The sequence below is a fragment of the Nicotiana tabacum genome, chromosome 18 (genome assembly GCF_000715075.1).
Source record: "Nicotiana tabacum cultivar K326 chromosome 18, ASM71507v2, whole genome shotgun sequence".
Lineage (NCBI taxonomy): Eukaryota > Viridiplantae > Streptophyta > Magnoliopsida > Solanales > Solanaceae > Nicotiana > Nicotiana tabacum.
The window spans coordinates 98,171,321-98,196,737 of NC_134097.1; the positions used below are offsets into that span (position 1 = coordinate 98,171,321).

Here is a 25,417-nt window from a genome sequence, read left to right on the forward strand (position 1 = left end):
TAAAAATGAATTAACTACGAGAATGTTGCTAACATTGTGACAGCTACAAAATTTTGAAGAAATGGCACAAAATTAATGATTTAATATACATTTTAAATTGTTGGACTATTTATTTTAACATAATGATTATGAATCATAAACTAAGTGTGTTCAAATGCACGTGTAGAGCACGTGAGGAAGGTGTTAGTTGTAGGCTGGCGCCAAACAAAACCGAAGTTCGTTATTCAAGAATAAGAGAGTGATGACTCCGAAGCCTACTCTTTACCTTCCCAACTTTTCTTATCATATATTTCCTCCCCAAAAAAAAAAAACCCTAATCCCTCCATTTCTTTTGATCCTTGCAGAAACTCATCATATCCCACCCGGATTAATTAAAGAAATTATGAACCCCAAGAACGATTTATAAAAGTTGAAGAAGGATCAAGAGAGAAAATAAGAATCTAAGATTCACTTACTAGGTAAAATGTTTTAATTCAGAAAAATCCCACAGCAAAATGTTCATTTCTTACTTTTTGGCCAATAGAGTTTGGATGTTTAATTTGAGGCAAATCCCAGATCGACATGTATTTCTTGTTTTTTTTTTGGTCATCTGTTTCTGGCCTAAAGCTTTGATTTTTGGAGATACTTTACTCACGTTAATCTTGTTATAACTGTGATTTCTAATTTTACATTTTTCTCTTTTAGAGATTCTGCTTGGGGAAAAAGTTGAAAAGTATTGCCGGTACCGCCCCGAAAATATATAAGGCGGCTCTTTTATAGGAGGGCATTGGCATTAAACTGCTGTTTGCATCAGGTAATAATTTTTTATTACAGATTCATTTATCGCAGATAATTTTCATTTCATAAAAACAACAAACCAAGTAATTTCCCACAAGTGGGGTATGAGGAGGGCAAGATGTACGCAGCCTCACTTACCCCTACCCTAGAAGGACAGAGAGGTTATTTTCGATATACCCTCGGCTGGAGAATGGATGACAAAAGTAATGACAACAAGAAGGAGTAACAACAAGATAAAAAAATACCGAAGCCAAGAAAGTAGTTAAACTCTAGGTAGTAATAGCAATCTATGAATAAAAGGATATCATCGTGGGCGGCCCTTCCATAAAGCAAGTGCTTTAGGCCCCATATTTGTGGGGGCCTTATTTTTTGTTACACCTAATCGGTTGTGTATAAGTTTTAAAAAAGGTTCTGTGAAGTGAAAATATTTGATTTCTTTCTTTAACAAGTATAGAGAATAAGGATTTGCAACTACTATGATTTCTGCCACGAAAATTGCACTTGAAATGAATGTCGAATCCGAATTTCATAAGAAACGTATGATATATAGGAAGTATCAATTTGATGAGAATGTTGATAATAAAATCTCAAAATCTTTCGAAGAGTCCTTTGGAGTTGATTACTTTATACATAGTAGACAAGACTATTTTTTTCAATTCAAAATAGATTTTAACAATTCGAAGCATATGAAAATATTTTTGGTTTTCTAATTAGCGGTAAAATTAAGATCACTAGATGATGAAAATTTGAAAAAATATTGCCTTAATCTTGAATGTTCCTTAAAGCATAATGATCAATTCGATATTGATGGTTTAGATTTATGTTTGGAATTAAAAATATGAAGAAAAGTAGTTCAATTAGAAGATAACAGTGTAATTGATACACTCGATCAAATAAAAAGATTTGATTCTTTTTCCCATGCCTATATTACTTATGGAATAATATTAATAACTTTTGTTACTATCGCTTCAGCTGAATGAATTTTTCAAAATTAAAATTGATAAAATCTTACCTATGATCAACAATGTTTCAAGAAAGGTTAAATGGATTAGCTATATTGTCAATTAAGAAAGACTTATTAGGACTTATTGTTTAAAATTATTAATAGCTTTGTATCTAAGATACGTTAGAAAAATAGACTTCAAATAAATAAATAATTTTTTTTTTAAAAAAAAAAGTTAAGTCCTCTTATAAAGTTTGGCTTTAGGCCACTTAACTCGTCGGGCCGCCCCTGGATATCATACTAACACTAATGCTAGCGAACTGAGAAAGACAAAGAGATACACTCAACTACCTACTAGCATTCTATCCTAATCCTCGACCTCCACACCCTCCTATCTAGGGTCATATCCTCAGTCAGCTCCAGATGTGCCATGTCCCGCCTAATAACCTAGCCCCAAGACTTCTTAGGCCAGGGGCGGATCCACCCCTTTACAATGGGGTGGCATGACACCCGCTAAGATGATAAAAAAATTATATACCAATGTTGAAATTTTCTTAAATTAGGTTAAATATCTAATCGTACCACCCGCAGCTATAAATTAGACAAAGGTGTCATGACTGGTAGATCTTTTTGAAAGCTTTTCTCGTGTGAAAAATTCAAGTTGAAAATTATCTCGTGCCATGACTGGTAGATCTTTTTGAAAGCTTTCTCGTGTGAAAAATTTAAGTTGAAAATTATCTTGAACCTTGTCCGACTTTTCCTTTTCGTGTGCTTTTTATTTCTTTTTTTCCCAATTATTTTCCTTCTTGGCTCCCTCCCAATTTTCTATTTATCATTTCTTTTTCTTTTTTTGTATTTTTCTTTTTTTTATTCTATTATTTATATGTGGTCTCTAACAAAAACACTCAAAAAAAGACTCCAATATTAGAAAATTTTATAAAATAAGCATTCCTCTTAATCTTAAATATATGAGTTTGCTTCTTTCATATCCGAAAAATTTGAGTCTTAATGAGAATTTTCGATTGAGATCAAAAAAAATTCTTCTTTTTTTTAGTTGTATCATAAACATTTATGTTATTCTATGGTTATTAAATATAATTTAAATCTCTTTACTATTAAATTATAACAAAAAATTTCTAAGCATTGCTTAAAAAATATGAGATTTATGATTTTGATTTTTGAGAACTCCTAGTTTATTTAATTCTATACTTGTGGGATATAGTTTATCTATTGAAAATATTTTTTAAAAATTTCTTAGTCTGCTTGATGTAATTCCCTCATTCAAGATGTTATCTTGTGTAAATTTATTTTTAATATATAAAAAAAAGATGTAATTTCCCAGTGAAAATGTTGATTTTACTTGTGTTGCTATAATTAAGGTATGATTCCATATTTACAATATCGAATAAACATTCCTAATAAATTTCATATTAGTCATTATAAGGTATATATTAAAAGAAATTATGGCACCCGCCACTTTCAAATCCTAGATCCGCCTTTGTCTTAGGCCTACCTCTACCCCTCTTGATACCCGCTGAGGCTAGCCTCTCGCACCTTCTAACTGGGGCTTCTATACTTCTCCTCTATAACATGCCCGAACTATCTTAACCTCCCCTCCTGCATCTTTTCCTCCACAGGAGCCACTCCCACCTTATCCCGAATAACTTCATTCCTAATCTTATCCAACCTGGTATGCCCACACATCCACCTTAACATCCTCATCTCAGCTACTTTTATCTTCTGGACATGAGTTTTCTTGACAGGCCAACACTTTGCTCCATACAACATAGTTGGTCTAACTACAACCTTGTAGAACTTACCTTTAAGTCTTAGCGGCACATTCTTATCACGCAAAACACCGGAACTTACCTTTCATTTCATAAATGACTTTCTTTTTTGTTTAAAAAGTGATTTTGATTGTAATAAAACTGGAGAGAAAATGATAGGATCAATATGGACTTAGCTAAATCCATGTAGGAGATACCAACAAATTTGTTTAAGTAGTAGTTGTTGTTTTACTTACATTAAGTCAAATGTTGTTAGTTTGATTGGGAACTCGTGCCTCAGTGGGGGGATAAGTGTAAGATCTAGAGAAACTCTGGTATCATAGATTCCTTTTTTTTCTTTTTTGCAATAAGTGAGAATTATTTCAGAGTATCGGATTGACATGGACACGAGTAGAGCTAAATGTATATTAAGGATTCATATTTCTCTCAATTTATTTGGGATTGAAAATAAACATTGATCGAATAAGCTGATAAGTTTATGAAAAGTTTCTGTCAGTACTTTGTTTCAATTTCTAGAAGCATCAGGAAGTTTTAGTCAGTATATAGTAAGGTCGTGATGGTACAGCTTGAATTGAAAAATGATAACACATTAAACTATAGAACCGGTTTTTTTTAAGACAGCGGTCCAGTCTAGGATGTCGAGTATGTTGAAGTTTGGCAAAATGCCAAAGTCCCACATTGGTTGGGAGTTAAGTTTGGGGGGGATTTTTCCCCTATAAATGAAGGCCTAATGTTTAGGATTGAAATACACCTCTCATTTGCCTTCTCATCTGTTTAAGGCATTTGTATCTTCTCTCTTTAGTATTATTTCACTTGTATTTTTGGAGTGAAATAAAATATTGGTTGTGTCCGAGGAGTAGGCAAAATTAGCCGAACCTCGTAAATTCTGGTGTTCCCTTTATTGTTGCTTTATTGTCTTATTTATTATTTGGTGGCTGTCATAATTTTGGTATAGTAGTTGTGACTTATTCACACTATATACATTTGGCTTCCGCAACAATTGGTATCAGAGCCAAGGTACTGTCTAAGTATGCTCTGTGGTTGCAGCATAGTCTGATCTTCCACATCAGAAAAGATTTATCTTGGTAACTGAGTCAAGGTTCTGTCTGAGTATGCTCTGTAGTTGCAGCTTAGTCTGATCTTCTACATCAGAAAGGAAATAATCTTGATTTGTGTCGTCAGCTATTAAATAATATTTGTGTCAAATATGGGGGACAATAAACAAGAAGAATCTACATCAAGTGTCAACAATACGTCATCATTGACATCTTCGCTTATGACAAGAATTGTGTCAAATGCGAAATTTGCGGTAGAAATTTTTGGCGGGTCCGGACATTTTGGGATGTGGCAAGGCGAGGTTCTAGATGTCCTTTTTCAACAAGGGCTAGATCTGGCCATTGAAGAAAAGAAACCAAATGTTATTGGAGAAGAAGATTGGAGAATTATCAACCGTGTTGCTTGCGGTACCATTCGATCCTACCTTGCTAGAGAGCAAAAATATTCATACACAAAGGAAACTTCTGCAAGTAAATTATGGAAAGCACTGGAGGATAAATTTTTGAAGAAAAACAGTCAAAATAAATTGTACATGAAGAGCTGTTTCACTTCACCTATGTTCCTGGTACCACGATGAATGAACATATCACCAGTTTCAATAAGTTGGTCACAGATTTGCAAAATATGGATACAACTTATGATGATGGTGACTTGGCCTTAATGTTGTTGGCGTCACTTCCTGATGAGTACGAGCACCTTGAAACTACTCTACTCCATGGAAATGACGAAATTTCTCTCAGAGAAATTTGTTCAGCTTTGTACAGCTATGAACAAAGAAAGCGAGAAAAACAGAAGGGCGGAGAAGGAGAAGCACTGTTTGTGAGGGGTCGTCCTCAAAATCAAACGAGGACAAAGAAGGGAAGATCCAAGTCAAGATTCAGACCCAGCAAAGATGAATGTGCCTTTTGTCGAGAAAAAGGGCATTGGAAGAAAGACTGTCCGAAGTTGAAGAATAAAGCCAAACATAACAATGAAAAGACTATTATGGATTCAAATGTAGCTGATTGTGATGATTCAGACTTCTCATTAGTTACAACAGAGTCATCAACATCATCAGACATATGGTTGATGGACTCGGCTTGTAGCTATCATATGTGTCCCAACAGGGACTGGTTCGTGGAATTTCAAGAAGGAGAATATGGAGTCATCCACACAGCGGATAACAGCCCTCTTACCTCATATGACATTGGTTCAATACGATTAAGGAACCATGATGGAATGATCAGAACATTGATAGATGTTCGATATGTACCGGATTTGAAGAAGAATCTCATCTCTGTGGGAGCCCTAGAATCAAAAGGGTTCAAAATCATTGCAGAAAATGGAGTGATGAGAGTATGCTCCGGTGCACTAGTGGTAATGAAGGCTAATCGGAAGAATAATAATATGTACCGCTATCGTGGCAGTACAGTTATTGGGACAGCGACAGTAACATCCAGTGACGACAAAGAGGCAGAAGCAACCAAGCTATGGCAAATGCGCTTGGGACATGCTGGAGGAAAATCCTTGAAAACTCTATCAGATCAAGGATTGTTAAAAGGAGTAAAGGCTTGCAACTTGGAGTTTTGTGAGCATTGTGTTAAAGGGAAACAGACAAGGGTTAAATTTGGTACAGCGATCCATAATACTAAAGACATTTTGGATTATGTACACTCTGATGTTTGGGGTCCTTCCAAAACACCTTCATTGGGTGGGAAGCACTATTTTGTAACCTTTGTTGATGATTTTTCCCGAAGAGTATGGGTGTATACAATGAAGAGCAAAGATGAAGTGTTGGGAATTTTTCTCAAATGGAAGACGATGGTGGAGAATCAGACAGGCAGGAGAATCAAGTGTATTCGCACAGACAATGGAGGTGAATACAAAAATGATCATTTCAATAAGGTCTGTGAAAATGATGGCATCGTCCGACACTTCACTGTTAGACATACACCACAACAGAATGGAGTGGCAGAACGTATGAACCGGACCTTACTGGAGAAGGTACGGTGTATGTTGTCCAATGCTGGCTTGGGCAAAGAATTTTGGGCTGAGGCAATTACATATGCATGCCACCTCATTAATCGTCTACCACCTGCTGCTATTGATGGCAAAACACCATTTGAAAGATGGTACGGAAAACCTGCTGTAGATTATAACTCTTTGCACGTGTTTGGCTCAACTGCATATTATCATGTGACGGAGTTAAAATTGGATCCAAGGGCAAAGAAGGCTATTTTTATGGGAATTACTTCTGGAGTCAAAGGATATCGCTTATGGTGTCCTATGACAAAGAAAGTAATATTCAGCAGAGATGTTACCTTTGATGAATTTGCTATGGTAAATAAGGTAACAGAAGATACCAAACAAAATGAAAGTGCTTCTAAGCAGGTGGAGTTTGAGGGAAAATTTATTTTTCCTACACAAGAAGCAGAGGAGGAAACAAATGAAGATTACCCTCTGGAAGGAGAGCCAGTAGAGGAGATTCCAACTCAGGAATCTCAACAACAACTTGAATCAATAGCAACCAGCAGGCCAAAAAGAACAATAACGAAACCTGTTCGTCTCATAGAGACGGTTGCTTGTGCAACCTCAATTGTAGCTGATGATGTTCCTACTACTTATAAAGACGCTGTCCAAAGTTCAGAAGAATATAAGTGGAGGATTGCCATGAATGATGAAATACAATCCCTTCATCAGAATCATACATGGAGATTGGCCAATCTCCCGAAGGGAAAGAAAGCAATTGGGTGCAAATGGGTATTTGCAAAGAAAGAAGGATTTCCTAACCAATTAGATGTTCGCTACAAAGCAAGATTGGTGGCCAAAGGATATGCTCAAAAGGAGGGAATTGATTACAATGAAGTGTTTTCTCCTGTTGTAAAACATTCCTCCATTAGAATTATGTTGGCTTTGGTAGCACAATTGGATTTGGAACTAGTTCAGATGGATGTAAAAACTGCGTTTTTACATGGAAACTTGGATGAGGAAATCTACATGACTCAGCCAAAAGGATTCAAAGTTGCTGGAAAAGAAAATATGGTGTGCAAACTTAAAAAATCGTTGTACGGATTGAAACAATCTTCTAGACAATGGTACAAGCGATTTGACGAGTTTATGTTGCGGCAAGGGTACAAGAGAAGCAAATACGATCATTGTGTGTATTTGCACAAGCTTAAAGATGGTTCCTTTGTATATCTTCTACTATATGTTGATGATATGTTGATAGCTTCCAAGAATTTGGAAGAAATTGATAAGTTGAAGATTCAACTGAAGAAGGAGTTCGAGATGAAGGATTTGGGTGAGGCAAAGAAAATTCTTGGCATGGAGATAATTAGAGATAGACGTTCAAAGAAACTCTGTTTATCTCAAAAGGAATATTTGAAGAGAGTACTTCAACGTTTTGGCATAGATGACAAGACTAAGCCAGTTAGTACTCCACTTGCTTCCCATTTTAAGCTAAGTACTACTATGTCGCCAATGGATGAAGCTGAACGAGAGTATATGTCAAAGGTACCATACGCAAATGCTGTTGGTAGCTTGATGTATGCAATGGTTTGCACAAGGCCTGACATTTCACAAGCTGTTGGAGTTATTAGCAGATATATGCACAATCCAGGAAGGAGCATTGGCAAGCTGTGAAGTGGATTCTACGGTATATTCATAATACTGTAGATGTCGGGTTAGTTTTTGAGCAGGAAGACAATCAGTCTGTAGTTGGATATTGTGACTCAGATTTTGCGGGTGATATGGACAAACGAAGATCAACTACTGGTTATGTGTTTACTTTTGCAAAGGCACCAGTTAGTTGGAAGTCTACTTTGCAGTCAACAGTTGCTTTGTCTACAACAGAGGCAGAGTACATGGCTATTACAGATGCTGTGAAAGAGGCAATTTGGCTTCAAGGATTGCTAAAGGAGCTTGGTGTTGAACAAAAAGGTATCACAATTTTTTGTGATAGTCAAAGTGCTATTCAATTAGCGAAGAACCAAGTTTATCATGCAAGGACGAAGCACATTGATGTTCGGTATCATTTCGTACGAGAAATCATAGAAGAAGGTGGAGTCACGGTGAAGAAAATTCATACTACAGAGAATCCTGCTGATATGCTGACAAAGGTGGTGACTGCGGTCAAGTTTCAACATTGTTTGGATTTGATCAACATTGTTGAACACTGAAGATTGAAGATGAAGACACAACCAAAATTTGTTATTGAGAGAGAATTGAAAATGTGGAATTTTGCCAAGGTGGAGATTTGTTGAAGTTTGGCAAAATGCCAAAGTCCCACATTGGTTGGGAGTTAAGTTTGGGGGGATTTTTCCCCTATAAAAGAAGACCTAATGTTTAGGATTGAAACACACATCTCATTTGCCTTCTCATCTGTTTAAGGCATTTGTATCTTCTCTCTTTAGTATTATTTCACTTGTATTTTTGGAGTGAAATAAAATATTGGTTGTGTCCGAGGAGTAGGCAAAATTAGCCGAACCTCGTAAATTCTGGTGTTCCCTTTATTGTTGCTTTATTGTCTTATTTATTATTTGGTGGCTGTCATAATTTTGGTATAGTAGTTGTGACTTATTCACACTATATACATTTGGCTTCCGCAACAGAGTAAACATACAAACTTTGTCTCATGGGTCTTTCTTAATGAAGTTCACTTTCCAAGTGCATTCTGTTATGTTTGATTGACAGGTTCTAGAACAAAATGGTCATTTTTTGGTTTATGTCATTAGTGTTTGCGGTAAATTCTTAGACTTTTGGGTTCATCTACATTCAAGCCTCTTGTTGCTCACTGTGATTTGATGTTTATTCTCTATCTTCCCTTTTAGAGAACTTTTATTGGGTGGTTATAGATTCTGTTGTCAAAATGGTGGAACTGCCGGTTGCACTTTGGCTATATTCATCTGATGCAGCTCCATTCGTAGGAAGATATTGGCATTAAAAATTGGTATTTGCATTAGGTAATGGTTCTGAGTTATAGATCATTGTATGGAGATGACTTCCATTTCATGAATGACTTGTTTATATTTTACTGTGTTTGAAAAAAATTGATAGAATACGTAGATAAATGCGATGAGAAGTTTCTGTCAGTCCCTTCTTTCAACTTTCTTTTTATGTCGATCAGCAAGTGGAAGTATCAGGAGCTTTAGGTCAAGAGCATAAGATGGCAGTTACTGTTAAATAGTTATGTGTAATAGCCCTTGTCCTATATGTAGTAGGAGTAGAATATGTCATATTCCATATGTAGTAGGAGTAAAACATGTCTTAGTCTCATATGTAGAGTAGAATATGTATTATATATAGGGTTCATTGTATCATTGTTAAAAAAATAGATTTTTCTCCAGTGCATTCTCACATGGTATCAACGCTTGAGTGAGAAAATTATCGTTGTGTGTCATTCCAGTGACATCCGGGAAGAAAGATCTCATCGCCGTGCAATTTTTCAGCAACTTCGTCTTGTTCCCAAGGCTCATCACTGCTACAGTGGTACTATGCATATACCAGTACCACCATCAGATCTAAAGCCCTTGTGCGACCAAACCCCAGAAATTCCAGTCCCATCTGAACAGAAAAGTGAGTCACCGTGCGTCTTTCCGGTTAACGACTCAAAATTGATTTACGTTATCTCATCATAGTAAGTGTTGTGCGAAGAGCAACACCACATCTTGTTCGAAAAAGTCAGGCAACAAAACCCTAGTCAATCGCTCGGACAAAAGGTCACGCACCTCAAGGCGCCGCCAGAACTAGGGTTTCGGCGAGCTACAATAACTTTTCCGGCGCGTGTGAGCCATTCCGGCCATTTTTTGACAAAACTTATTCAGGACAACTTACTCGTCCAGTGATTCCGAGCCTACCCATATAAATCATATCAAAATCTGACAATTTTTATTTTCTCTAGCATGAACAGTGCACTTTTTCCGGTGCGAACAGTGATTTTCCGGTGTGAACAGTAATTTTAAGAAAAGTTTCTGTTTTTGGTGGTGTTTTAGAACCTACTTTGTAGTGTGGAATTCGACTTAGTCTTACTATTTTCAAATTTTTCCGACGACCTTTCAGCCAACTTCTGCTTATCAACAACCACTTGGTTTGCTGCTCAAGGGGAATCTAGTGGCTTTGTATGTCGAATGATGAGCTTGCAAATATTTTCACCAAGTCCCTCACTGGTCCTCGTATTAGTTACATATATAACAAGCTCGGTACATATGTTTTGTATGCACCGGCTTGAGGAGGAGTGTTACATAGTTATGTGTAAATAGTCATATTCCTACATGTAGTAGGAGTAGAATATGTTCTAGTCTCATATGTAGTAGGAGTAGAATATGTATTATATATAGGGCTCATTGTATCATTGTTAAAAAATTAGATTTTTTTCCTGTGCATTCTCGCAGTTATGGTACATAGATTGTCGATTAACACAATGATCGCATATTGAACATTAAAGCATCTTGAAAGTAGGCCAAGCAAACCTGCAAACATTATGTCATGGGTCTTTCTAATGAAGTTCACTTTCCATGTAGAGGCGGACGCAGACTATGTTCAATTGAATCCACTACTTTCGTGAAAAATGGCTAAAACTTCGACAAATATTACACTCTGAACCTGTAATTCCGGAAGAACAATAAGTTCAGTCAAATAGCCTTAAAGGTTGAAGCTATCAAGTTTAAATTCTGGATCCGCCTTTGTTTCCATGTGCATTCTATTTTTGAACGAACCTAGAAAAAGGTGGCCATTAATAATCAGGAGTTTGACCTAGGTGCTTCTTTTTTGCATGAGATGGTGCTCATTGCGAGTGTTACATTGCTTCCCTCAAACAATAAATTAATCTCATCTCTAATCCTGTTATCATATTAAGACCGACTGGACTTTGTTTGTGCATCTAAACAAGTTGATGGTTTTCTACAGGTGATTTTTAGCTTTATTCGAGGCATGGACCCTAAATATGGAAGTGGAACCTGTAACCATTCTCGAACAGATACAGTGGTTGCTGAAAATGAAACTGAGGCCAGTTCACCAATAACCTTTCTCGTGGATTCTAAAAATGAGAGTGAAAGCAGAACAAGTTCAGATGCCATCTTAAATGAAAGTACTTCAGGATCAAGTAAAAGTTCAGAACTTTCTTGTTCCATATTTTCATCCTCATCTGGTTCTTCCTCGGATGATTTCATCTTAGTGAATCCAAAAATAGCATCCAACTCTATCTCATTAGATGTAACATCTTCTAAATATTCTAGGGATGCCAAACCTTTATCCCAAGATGACTACAATGGTTTGAATGGTATGTTCTGTAAATTGGAACTGAATACATCAACAAGCTCCGCCTCGCAGATTTCAGACATCTCTGATGAATCTTTATTGCCAACCATGTCAATTACAAAATCTCCTTCTATCCAAATGATGGAAAGGCAAGGAGGCTATGATCCCAACAGAGTTCCGTCTTCTATTTTTGGAAGTAAATCGTCAACACCTAAGGAATGGAGTGCTGCCTCTGATGAGTCATTGTTTAGTATCAACGTCAGTCTTTCGAGGGATCATATTCTATTGATGGGTGGAGATATCTGGAAGTCAGGGGAACTTCATAAATCTGGGGAACCAAAAAACAAGTGTGTAGAATTAGACAGATCTGAAGAAGTTAGTAAGTCCAGCAAGCTAATTAGCTTTAGGGACTCTCCAACTGTAAAAGGAGGAAAACATACGGAAAGGATCTGTGATACAGAAAAGGGTGTGGTAACAGGAAACAACCTTATTGAAGCAGGAAGTCAACATGAACCAATTAAGAAAGAACTCCATTTTGAAGAGGAAATTAAAGTAGGACGGAACGCAGAATATTCAACTACCATTGGACATTCCAAAGGGAATGAAGGGTTTATAGACTCCTACACCACAATTCACCATTCTGATGGGAGTGGTACATCTTTAGCTTTTCCAGTGTGAGTACCAGTTCCCATCTTTTTCTGCTATTCACTAAAAGAAGCATCTGCTTTATTTTCCTTTTTTATTTTCTATTCAGTAAAGTATCTGCTTAATTCGTAGTTAATTGGTTAGTGTTGCGGAAGCCAAATGTATATAGTGTGAATAAGTCACAACTACTATACTAAAAATTATGACAGCCACCAAATAATAAATAAGACAATAAAACAACAATAAAGGGAACACCAGAATTTACGAGGTTCGGCTAATTTTGCCTACTCCTCGGACACAACCAATATTTTATTTCACTCCAAAATACAAGTGAAATAATACTAAAGAGAGAAGATACAAATGCCTTAAACAGATGAGAAGGCAAATGAGAGGTGTGTTTAAATCATAAACATTAGGCCTTCTTTTATAGGGGGAAAATTCCCCCAAAACTCAAGAGCCCACCGATGTGGGACAAAAATTTGCCAAACTTCAACAAATCTCCACCTTGGCAAAATTCCACATCTTCAATTTTCTCTCAATAACAAATTTTGATTGTGTCTTCATCTTTAATCTTCAGTTTTCAACAATGTTGATCAAATCCAAACAATGTTGAAACTTGACCGCAGTCACCACCTTTGTCAGCATATCAGCAGGATTCTCTGTAGTATGAATTTTCTTCACCGTAACTCCACCTTCTTCTATGATTTCTCGTACGAAATGATACCGAACATCAATGTGCTTCGTCCTTGCATGATAAACTTGGTTCTTCGCTAATTGAATAGCACTTTGACTATCACAAAAAATTGTGATACCTTTTTGTTCAACACCAAGCTCCTTTAGCAATCCTTGAAGCCAAATTGCCTCTTTCACAGCCTCTGTAATAGCCATGTACTCTGACTCTGTTGTAGACAAAGCAACTGTTGACTGCAAAGTAGACTTCCAACTAACTGGTGCCTTTGCAAAAGTAAACACATAACCAGTAGTTGATCTTCGTTTGTCCAGATCACCCGCAAAATCTGAGTCACAATATCCAACTACAGACTGATTGTCTTCCTGCTCAAAAACTAACCCGACATCTACAGTATTATGAATATACCGTAGAATCCACTTCACAGCTTGTCAATGCTCCTTCCCTGGATTATGCATATATCTGCTAATAACTCCAACAACTTGTGAAATGTCAGGCCTTGTGCAAACCATTGCATACATCAAGCTACCAACAACATTTGCGTATGGTACCTTTGACATATACTCTCGTTCAGCTTCATCCATTGGCGACATATTAGTACTTAGCTTAAAATGGGGAGCAAGTGGAGTACTAACTGGCTTAGTCTTGTCATCTATGCCAAAACGTTGAAGTACTCTCTTCAAATATTCCTTTTGAGATAAACAGAGTTTCTTTGAACGTCTATCTCTAATTATCTCCATGCCAAGAATTTTCTTTGCCTCACCCAAATCCTTCATCTCGAACTCCTTCTTCAGTTGAATTTTCAACTTATCAATTTCTTCCGAATTCTTGGAAGCTATCAACATATCATCAACATATAGGAGAAGATATACAAAGGAACCATCTTTAAGCTTGTGCAAATACACACAATGATCGTATTTGCTTCTCTTGTACCTTTGCCGCAACATAAACTCGTCAAATCGCTTGTACCATTGTCTAGAAGATTGTTTCAATCCGTACAACGATTTTTCAAGTTTGCACACCACATTTTCTTTTCCAGCAACTTTGAATCCTTCTGGCTGAGTCATGTAGATTTCCTCCTCCAAGTTTCCATGTAAAAACGATCTGAACTAGTTCCAAATCCAATTGTGCTACCAAAGCCAACATAATTCTAATGGAGGAATGTTTTACAACTGGAGAAAATACTTCATTGTAATCAATTCCCTCCTTTTGAGCATATCCTTTGGCCACCAATCTTGCTTTGTAGCGAACATCTACTTGGTTAGGAAATCCTTCCTTCTTTGCAAATACCCATTTGCACCCAATTGCTTTCTTTCCCTTCGGGAGATTGGCCAATCTCCATGTATGATTCTGATGAAGGGACTGTATTTCATCATTCATGGCAATCCTCCACTTATCTTCTTCTGAACTTTGGACTGCGTCTTTATAAGTGGTAGGAACATCATCAGCTACAATTGAGGTTGCACAAGCAACTGTCTCTATGAGACGAACAGGTTTCGTTATTGTTCTTTTTGGCCTGCTGGTTGCTATTGATTCAAGTTGTTGTTGAGGTTCCTGAGTTGGAATCTCCTCTATTGGCTCTCCTTCCAGAGGGTAATCTTCATTTGTTTCCTCCTCTGCTTCTTGTGTAGGAAAAATAAATTTTCCCTCAAACTCCACCTGCTTAGAAGCACCTTTATTTTGTTTGGTATCTTCTGTTACCTTATTTACCATAGCAGATTCATCAAAGGTAACATCCCTGCTGAATATTACTTTCTTTGTCATAGGACACCATAAGCGATATCCTTTGACTCCAGAAGTAATTCCCATAAAAATAGCCTTCTTTGCCCTTGGATCCAATTTTGACTCCGTCACATGATAATATGCAGTTGAGCCAAACACGTGCAAAGAGTTATAATCTACAGCAGGTTTTCCATACTATTTTTCAAATGGTGTCTTGCCATCAATAGCAGCTGATGGTAGACGATTAATGAGGTGGCATGCATATGTAATTGCCTCAGCCCAAAATTCTTTGCACAAGCCAGCATTGGACAACATACACCGTACCTTCTCCAGCAAGGTCCGGTTCATACGTTCTGCCACTCCATTCTGTTGTGGTGTATGTCTAACAGTGAAGTGTCGGACGATGCCATCATTTTCACAGACCTTATTGAAATGATCATTTTTGTATTCACCTCCATTGTCTGTGCGAATACACTTGATCCTCCTGCCTGTTTGATTTTCCACCATCGTCTTCCATTTGAGAAAAATTCCTAGCACTTCATCTTTGTTTTTCATTGTATACACCCACACTCTTCGAGAAAAATCATCAACAAAGGTTACAAAATAGTGCTTCCCACCCAATGAAGGTGTTTTGGAAGGACCCCAAACATCAGAGTGTACATAATCCAAAATGCCTTTAGTATTATGGATCGCTGTACCAAATTTAACCCTTGTCTGTTTCCCTTTGACACAATGCTCAAAAAACTCCAAGTTGCAAGCCTTGACTCCTTTTAACAATCCTTGATCTGATAGAGTTTTCAAGGATTTTCCTCCAGCATGTCCCAAGCGCATGTGCCATAGCTTGGTTGCTTCTGCCTCTTTGTCGTCGGATGTCACTGTCACTGTCCCAATAACTGTACTGCCACGATAGCGATACATATTATTATTCTTCCGATTAGCCTTCATTACCACTAGTGCACCGGAGCATACTCTCATCACTCCATTTTCTGCAATGATTTTGAACCCTTTTGATTCTAGGGCTCCCACAGAGATGAGATTCTTCTTCAAATCCGGTACATATCGAACATCTGTTAATGTTCTGATCATTCCATCATGGTTCCTTAATCGTATTGAACCAATGCCATATGAGGTAAGAGGGCTGTTATCCGCTGTGTGGACGACTCCATATTCTCCTTCTTGAAATTCCACGAACCAGTCCCTGTTGGGACACATATGATAGCTACAAGCCGAGTCCATCAACCATATGTCTGATGATGTTGATGACTCTGTTGTAACTAATGAGAAGTCTGAATCATCACAATCAGCTACATTTGAATCCATAATGGCTTTTCCATTGTTATGTTTGGCCTTATTCTTCAACTTCGGACAGTCTTTCTTCCAGTGCCTTTTTTCTCGACAAAAAACACATTCATCTTTGCTGGGTCTGGATCTTGACTTGGATCTTCCCTTCTTTGTCCTCATTTGATTTTGAGGACGACCCCTCACAAATAGTGCTTCTCCTTCTCCGCCCTTCTGTTTTTCTCACTTTCTTTGTTCATAGCTGTACAAAGCCGAACAAGCTTCTCTGAGAGAAACTTCGTCATTTTCATGGAGTAGAGTAGTTTCAAGGTGCTCGTATTCATCAGGAAGTGACGCCAACAACATTAAGGCCAAGTCACCATCATCATAAGTTGTATCCATATTTTGCAAATCTGTGACCAACTTATTGAAACTGGTGATATGTTCATTCATCGTGGTACCAGGAACATAGGTGAAGTGAAACAGTCTCTTCTTCATGTACAATTTATTTTGACTGTTTTTCTTCAAAAATTTATCCTCCAGTGCTTTCCATAATTTACTTGCAGAAGTTTTCTTTGTGTATGGATATTTCTGCTCTCTAGCAAGGTAGGATCGAATGGTACCGCAAGCAACACGGTTGATAATTCTCCAATCTTCTTCTCCAATAACATCTGGTTTCTTTTCTTCAATGGCCAGATCTAGCCCTTGTTGAAAAAGGACATCTAGAACATCGCCTTGCCACATCCCAAAATGTCCGGACCCGTCAAATATTTCTACCGCAAATTTCGCATTTGACACAATTCTTGTCATAAGCGAAGATGCCAATGATGACGTATTGTTGACACTTGATGTAGATTCTTCTTGTTTATTGTCTCCCATCTTTGACACAAATATTATTTAATAGCTGACGACACAAATCAAGATTATTTCCTTTCTGGTGTGGAAGATCAGACTAAGCTGCAACCACAGAGCATACTCAGACAGAACCTTGACTCAGTTACCAAGATAAATCTTTTCTGATGTGGAAGATCAGACTATGCTGCAACCACAGAGCATACTTAGACAGTACCTTGGCTCTGATACCAACATGTTGCGGAAGCCAAATGTATATAGTGTGAATAAGTCACAACTACTATACCAAAAATTATGACAACCACCAAATAATAAATAAGACAATAAAACAACAATAAAGGGAACACCAGAATTTACGAGGTTCGGCTAATTTTGCCTACTCCTCGGACACAACCAATATTTTATTTCACTCCAAAATACAAGTGAAATAATACTAAAAGGAGAAGATACAAATGCCTTAAACAGATGAGAAGGCAAATGAGAGGTGTGTTTAAATCATAAACATTAGGCCTTCTTTTATAGGGGGAAAATTCCCCCAAAACTCAAGAGCCCACCGACGTGGGACAAAAATTTGCCAAACTTCAATAGTTAGCACATGTACATTTTTTTCCCTGCTATTTCCCTAGGTCATACAAAACATCTTGCTTCATTAATTGTGTAGGGGTGTACATTTAATTTCCTGTGAGCATCACCAATATAGCGGTCAAGTCAATCTAACTTGTCTTTCAAGTTAAAATGTCTGTCATTCTCATGTCTCCAACTTACATCCACTACATGAATGATTATTGGTATTTTAGAGTTCAACAACAAATCTAATCATATTAACGAATTCTGCAAAGCAAAGCGTGAAAACATGCACAACATCAAAACCATGCAGTTCAGCTTGAGCGGTCCAATTGAAAGTTTTATTGCTAAAACTTATGGACCTAGCCTACATTACTATGTGTAGTTTTAGCAGTTGGCAGAACAAGAGTAAAGATCAAGATTTGGAAGTGAGCACCCTTGAGCAATGTTTGTGATTGTTGTCCTAGTTAAAAATAAACATACATATATTCTTAGTTTATTGTACACACATTGAGACCGTTTCTCTTTCTTTTTATACAATTTCTAATTTCTCCACCTCATCCACTAGATCTTTTCTGAAATTAAGAATTATAGCCGTTCAAGTGTGTTTAAGGGTTCGGTTTGGGTCTGGTGTTTGTAGCTTTCTTTGATCACTTACTCATTAACGTCTCATAAGCACAATGATTTTGGGATTCTGTTGCTCTTGAGTTCCAAATACTCCCTCAATTTCATATTATATGAGTTAGTTTGACTCGGCATGGAGTTTAAGAAAAAAAAAGAAGATTTTTAAAACTTGTGGTCTTAAAAGCTTAAGGGGTAAAAAGTTTGTGGGGCCATGATATTTGTGTGGCGATAAAAACTTCTAATTTATGGTAAATGGGTAAAATGAAAGAGTTTAAAGTTGAATTATTTCCAAATTTAGAAATGTGTCATTTGTTTTGTTTTGGAACAAACTAAAAAGGAAAGTACATCATTTAATATGAAACGGAGAGAGTAATATATTAACCTCCTTTTCTATCTTATGGACGAGCAAGTTGAAGATGTCATTTATTTCTAGATATACGGAGCTCGCAATCATGTGTTTTAGTGTTTAAGGAATATAAAATTGTTTATTGCAGAAGTGGGAAGTCCACCGAACCTTTCTGCCATATTGTTTATTACACAAGAAAGAAGTCCATATGGCCATTGTGCTTCTATTCCTATTGTAGCTGCGGGTCTTGCTGCTCTAGGTGGCCAAGCAGTTGCTTTAAGTGCTCAGGTTGCTTATCTTGTAAGTGGTCAAGCTGGATATGTTGCTCTTGTAAGTGGTTAAGTTGGTCTGGTTGCTGCCATAAGTTGCCGAGCAGATAGGGATGCTGCTGAAACAAATCAAGCTGCTACTTTTAGCATCCAACGTAGCCCAGCAGAGGCGGATCTAAGGTGGGTCGTGTGGTTCAAGTGAAATCATTGTTTTCCGCTCGAACAATGTATACATATAGAAACAAATTTTAATATGTACAATCACACCCATTCTGAATGATTAGTCCTGTGACTCTAGATCCTGGATCCAGCATGTCATTTGTTCTATGTCGCCAAGCAGCTGCTACAAGTGTCCAACCTGACCTAGCTGCTGCTCTAAGTACTGGAAAAGCTGTGGGTGCCACTGTTTTTTGCATCTGGCTGCTAGGCTAACTGTAAATGGAAAGAACATTGTTGCTCAAAATGATTTCTGACAGCATTCATAAGGCATCCTATAAATCATGAGACGGGTAGCAGCCAACGATGCATATTGGTTCAGCATCAAACAATCCAGCCAAAATGTGGAGCTTTATCATATGTAGCTGATCACTGAACATCGTCCAATTTTTTGATCTTGCTAGTGTACATATTAGTAGGTGATTGAGTTTAGACATCATGTTTTGCCTCACAAGATTTGGTCAACTGTGCATTCATTTCTTTCCTCTATTAAGCTAGGAGAAGAACAAGCGGGGAAAAAGCTATAATTTCGACAAAGTTGGGAAGTATGTAAATTATTCAAGTAGAGTATCTCCTCCTTTTTCTCATTGTCTATGTAATGTCTATCACAGAAAATATGTACTGTAGTTCCTTTGATCCCTTGTCCTTTTTCTTGGGAGTGCTTATGATTCATACACCATTTGTAACAGTTTTTTGGGCAATTTTCATCAATGCTCAATTTGATCAATTTTGGAAGCTAAATCATCTACAACAATTTATTTCTTAAAATTTAATTTTTGTTTCTTCTTTCATGTTGTGTGACGAAAAAATTCCGCGTCCATTGTTCTTCCGATAAAGAGTTCACCCCCTTATGTCGGTATGTATTATTTCAATTTGTAAGTTTAAAGATATGGGGTGTGTTTGGTAAAAATGTTTTCCAATTTTTCTATGTTTGGTTGGCTTAAATGTTTTGGAAAATATTTTCCTATTAACTCATTTTCCATCAATTGAAGGAAAATATTTTCCTTATCAAGAGAAGGTAAAACATTTTCCAAAACTCCTAACTTCCTCACCCTCACCAACCCACCCGACCCCCTCTCTCCAAAAAGGTTTTTTTTTTTTCAAATTTCCGTTGTTTTTCCGTCACCACCCACCCAGCTACTACCCCTCGCAAAAATAATTATTTTTTTTACTTTTTTTTTTTTTGTAATTTCAGATTTCTGTTTTTGCGATTTTCTGTACCACCAACCCCCCTCCCCCCAACACCAACCGAAAAAGAATATTTTTTTATATATATTTTCAGTTATAGTTTTTTCATCTTTCGACTTATAGGTTCAAAATTTTACAAATTCCAAAGTTATGAGTTTGGAGGTTTATGTGTTTGGAAGTTTACGGGTTTAGAAATTATAAAATTTACTGGTTCGAAAGTTTGCGGTTTCGAAAGTTTATCGGTTCGGATGTTTATGAAATTTGTGGGTTCAAAAAGTTGTTGGTTCTAAAGTTTATGGCTTCATGTTTATTGTATCTAAATTATTTATGAATACTCTTGAGAAGTTATTTTCCTTATTTGTGTGCCAAACACCGAAAAATGAGTAAGATTACTACTTATTTTCCAAGAAAATATTTTCTTGAAAAATATTTTTTACGAAAAATATTTTCTGTTATACTAAACACACCCATGATGTCATTGCTTCCTATTCGCATTCCTCTAAGTCATCCAAGTATGTGAAATTTTACCGTTGCAGCTTCTTTTGCAGTCAAATTATGAGAAATTTTGAAAATTTTGGTGTTATTTCCTGTGAAGATGCTGCTTCTATATCTTGCTGCTTCATTTTTCCTTAAAGCAGCTTTAACGCAGCATGATGGTAGTACATACAGGTTAAGATTTGACTTTAATATTGTAGGCATATAAATTTTATTAAAATTAAATCCATAAAATAATTTGGATTATATTTTAAAATTCAAGATACATTGGTCCAAATAAATATTATGAGCTAATATAATTGAATAATTTTAATTATGTAAATCCAATATATATTGATTAAATAAATAAGTCTTAATCCATTGGACTAACCCATTTAATTGGGCTAAAGTGATGAATCCACTTCATTAAGCCCAAGATGTTTCCCAGAGGCCCAGTTTAGTATCACGTGTCAAATGATGTGGCACGCCAAGTCAAACAGAAGAGCCAATAGGATCACGCCACGTGTCAAAATGACAAGGCATGCCAAGGCAATTTAAAAGGCCAATGAAATCGCGCCACGTGTGCAAGTGACATATTCTGGCCAATCAAATGTAGCCTTATCACACTTCGATTTGATTGGTCGGAAAGAGTTTGTTCTAATCATAACTCTTCTCTCCCACAACTATAAATAAGGGGTCTTCATAACCCAGAAAAGATACCAGAAGTTATAACAAGAAGCAAGAGAGAGCTCGTGGATCAAACGCCACAAATTTCTCTACAAGTTTCAAGCTTCAAGCAATAAAGTTCAAGTTCAAGAAATTAAGTTCAAGTTCAAGAAATCAAGCTCAAAAACGAAGAACAAATGAAGTTGAAGCTCAAGAACGAAGAACAAATCAAGGTTCAAGGAGTACAAGTTCAAATCAAAGTTCGTGCTAGTTTAATTCAAGATCATCGTTCGTGGCAACAAATATAGATTCAAGATCAAGCTCAAAAGCCTTTGAATTTATTTACTATTGAAAAGAAGAATAAGAGGATTCATAGAGATTGTACACTTAAATATTTAAAATAAAATACTACGATTGTCGCAATATTTTTCTACGACGACCCGGCCAGTCGTCTCATGAGTTACCACTCTATTTTCCCTATTTTTACTTCTTTATGCTTCGTTATCTGTGTTTTGTGGTATCAGGTTGGTCGGATCGAGCCCGGAATAATTTTGGCAAGGTTTGAGACACTTAGTCTCTTTTGAGGGATCTTAAGTTGAAAAAGTCAACCGGATGTTAACTTATGTGTTAGAGGGCTCAGAAGTGAATTCCGATTGTTCGGTTAGCTTCGGGAGTTGATTTGTGACTTAGGAGTGTGATCGGAATGAGGTTCAGAGTAGATTTAGGCTTGAATTGGTGAAGATATTTTGGCGATTTTCGGTAGATAGGCGAGATTTTGATATAGGGATCGAAATGGAATTCCGAGAGTTGCAGTAGTTCTGTTGTGTCATTTGGGATGTGTGTGCAAAATTTTAGGTCATTCGGACATGGTTTGGTTGGGTTTTTGATCAAAAGAATAATTTGGAAGATTTTAGAAACTTAGGCTTGAATCCAATGTGTTTTGGGTAATTTGATGTTGTTCGAGGTATTTTGATGATTAGAACAAGTTTGAATAAGGTTATAGGACATGTTGGTGCCTTTGGTTGAGATCCTGGGGGCCTCGGGTGAGTTTCGGGTGGTCATTCAGATCATTTTGGAGTTGGGAAGATAGCAGAAATTGCAGGTTCAAATGTTGCAAAACTTTGCCCTTCGCGATCGCGAGGGGAGTCCTGCGATCACGTATAAGGTTTTGAGGTGGCTGTCCAGTTGTTCTTCACGTTCGCGAAGAGAGGCTCGCGATTGCATAGCATGGGAAGGTCATTCATCGCAAACGCGGGAAGGTAGTCGCGTTCGCATAGAGTTAAATGGACCTGGGGGCTTGGCTGGTCTTTGTTCATCGCGGACACGGAGTGGTGTCCGTGATCGGGTAGTGTTAAGTCGTCTGGGCATCGCGTTCGCGTAGGCTTTGTCGCATTCGCATAGAGTAAATTTTGGGAAGTGAAGATTTGTTCTTCGCAATCGTGAGGGATGTTCTGCGATCGCAATGAAGAAAAATGCCTGGGCAGAAATGTTTTTAAACTCGTCTTGTCCGCGAGGATTGGGTTTATTTCCTCCATAGTTGGCCATTTCTGGAGATTTTTGAAGGAGATTGAAGAGGGATTCAAGGGGAATCATTGGGAGGTAAATTCTTGGACTAAAAACTCGATTATTATGCGAATTCCACCTAGAAAATCATGAAAGCTAAGCCTAAAAATTGAAGAACTAGGGCTTGAGAAATTGGACTTTTGATTTGGGATTTGAAGGATCATTTGGGGTCGGATTTGAGAACTTTTGATATGTATGAACTCGCGGGGAGATAAGGAATCTATTGGTGTGAAAATTTCTGATTTTTGAGATATGGGCCCGGGGTTCGGGTTTTGGTAATTTCAGGATTTGTACCCTTTATTGATTGTTTTCACTTGGGCTTTGTTTCTTTAGCATATTTTGATGTCCTCGTTCTTATTTTGGAAAGATTCGACACGCGTGGAGGCCGATATGAGGGGCAAAGGCGTCGCGAGCTAGAGATTTAGCCGGGTCGAGGTGAGTAATGATTGTAAATGATGTTTTGAGGGTTTGAAACCTCGGCTTGCACATCGTAGTGCTATATTGAGGTGAGACACATGCTTGATGACGAGCGTGGGCTCATGCACTATTGGGGATTGTGACTTAGTCCATCCCGATTGATGATTTTACCGCGTATTTGATTGAAAACTATTTGCTATCATCATTATTTGGGTTGAATGTCATATTTGGGCCTAGTGCCAACTATTTGAACCCTTCGGGGATTTTTATTGATATTTCCTCACTATTTTGACTTTATACTTGAACTCAATCATGTTATTCTCCACTATTTTACTACTCAGCCATGTTTACTCAGTTTTCATACTTAAATGACATTTTAAATGATGTTTGGGCTGAGAGACACTGTTTTACTATTGCCGGAGGGGCTTGTGAGGATTTTTGACTGAGTAAGGCCGAGGGCCTATGTTGTGAGGAAACACTGATACTGATTTGAGGCCGAGGGCCTGAGATATTCACGCCACGAGGTGACTTGATTGATATGAGGCCGAGGGCCTAGTTTGATGTCACGAGATGGCTTGTTATTGCGCTTGGGCCGTAAGGGGCCCCTCTAGGAGTCTGCACACCCCCAGTGAGCGCGAGTACCCATTGTGATGTGAGATTGAGCCCGAGGGGATGTTATTGTTCTGAATTGTTGCCCGAGGGGCGGATGTGGTGATACTGTGCCCGAGGGGCGAACTTATATTTGTTTACTTTACCTTAATTACCTGTCAATTTCTTGATTATGTGTTGAAAGAGGATTTTACTTGACTTTCCACTGTTTTACTGTTTCATTATAGAATGCCTTGTGCCTTACGTGTTTTCTTACTTTCAGTTATTATTTACATTTGTTACTCACTGAGTTGGAGTACTCACTTTACTTCCTGCACCCTGTGTGCAGATTCAGGCGTGGCTGGTTCCGCTCCCGAGTGCTGATTCCTCCAGCTTCAGGCGGGCTTTCGGAGATTATGAGGTAGAAGTTGACGTCCGCAGCCCCGTGTCTCTACTCTTTTTATCGCTTTTATTTCCTTTCAGACAGTTGTACTAGTTATGAATTTAGCAGAATTGTATTATGACTTATAGATACTCATGACTAGTGATACACCGGTTAGGGCTGTGTATGGGTATTCTTCAGCGTATTTATGTTATCGTTGTTATTTTCGGATTTATTTTATCATGTTTAGACTTTTTCTTAAATGCTTAACTGTTAAAAATTGGAAAATGGGAAGTGACGGCTGGCCTTGTCTTCACGAGAGGCGACATCACGACCGGGTCCGGGTTAGGGTCGTGACAAGTTGGTATCAGATCCTAGGTTACATAGGTCTCACGAGTCATGAGTAGGTTTAGTAGAGTCTCGCGGATCGGTACGGAGACATCTGTATTTATCCTCGAGAGGCTGCAGAACCTTTCGGAAAAACTTCATATTCTTGAAATTCTTGTCGTGCAAATTTGTTAACCCGAGTACTAAACTTCTGTTATTCTACTCTCTCACAGATGGTGAGGACACGCACTACTGGTCGGGGTGGACGACCCCCAGTACCACCAGTTGTGGCCACCAGAGGCCGAGGACTCGGTCGTGGTCATGGTAGGGGTAGAGCAGCTAGAGCAACACCTACAGATCTACTAGCTGCCCCAGTTCAGGACCAGGTCCCAGCTACGGACGCTTCAACAACACCAGCTCAGGCACCAGCTGTGCCTATTGTGATTCCGGATCTTCAGGAGGCCTTAACTCAGATTTTATCAGCTTGCACTGGCCTGGCTCAGGCGGTCTCAACCACTGCAGCCGCAACTACTTCTCAGGTGGGGGGAGGCAATCAGACTCCCACTGCTCGCACACCTAAGCAGGTCGTTCAGGGACTTCAGACGCGGGGGGCGCATCTAGCCCAACTGGTGGCAGCTTTTCAGTACTATGTAGTTCCTGTCATGCCGGAGGATGAGCAGCGTAGGTTGGAGAGGTTTGGTAGATTGTAGCCTCCGACCTTCGGTGGCGTAGAGGGAGAGGATGCCCAGGGCCTTTTGGAAAAGTGTCAGAAGATGCTTCGTATTGCAGGTATTCTGGAGACCAGCGGGGTC

General features: G+C 38.0%; 1 protein-coding gene across 2 annotated transcripts; it reads left to right on the forward strand.

Annotated features, from left to right (window-relative positions):
* The first annotated feature begins 251 nt into the window (after positions 1-251).
* On the forward strand, positions 252-19,754 carry LOC107793277 (uncharacterized). 2 transcript variants are annotated; one of them, XR_012702202.1, is made up of 5 exons: positions 252-458; positions 685-793; positions 11,446-12,470; positions 18,664-18,964; positions 19,083-19,754. XR_012702202.1 is itself a non-coding variant. In XM_075237084.1 (4 exons), exons 3-4 carry the CDS (start codon positions 11,470-11,472, stop codon positions 18,893-18,895), a joined length of 1,233 nt encoding a protein of 410 aa, XP_075093185.1. In that variant the 5' UTR covers positions 252-458; positions 685-793; positions 11,446-11,469; the 3' UTR covers positions 18,896-19,754. The 2 variants fall into 2 exon arrangements, 1 of the variants encoding a protein (XP_075093185.1); XM_075237084.1 differs by having other exon boundaries at positions 18,664-19,754.
* The last annotated feature ends 5,663 nt before the right edge of the window (positions 19,755-25,417 follow it).

Bases quoted from the DNA above. Each gene is read 5' to 3' on its own strand.
- LOC107793277 (XM_075237084.1), top strand. From the start codon at position 11,470: ATGGACCCTAAATATGGAAGTGGAACCTGTAACCATTCTCGAACAGAT. The intron at 12,471-18,663 runs GTGAGTACCAGT...TGTTTATTGCAG, and splicing joins ACATCTTTAGCTTTTCCAGT to AAGTGGGAAGTCCACCGAAC.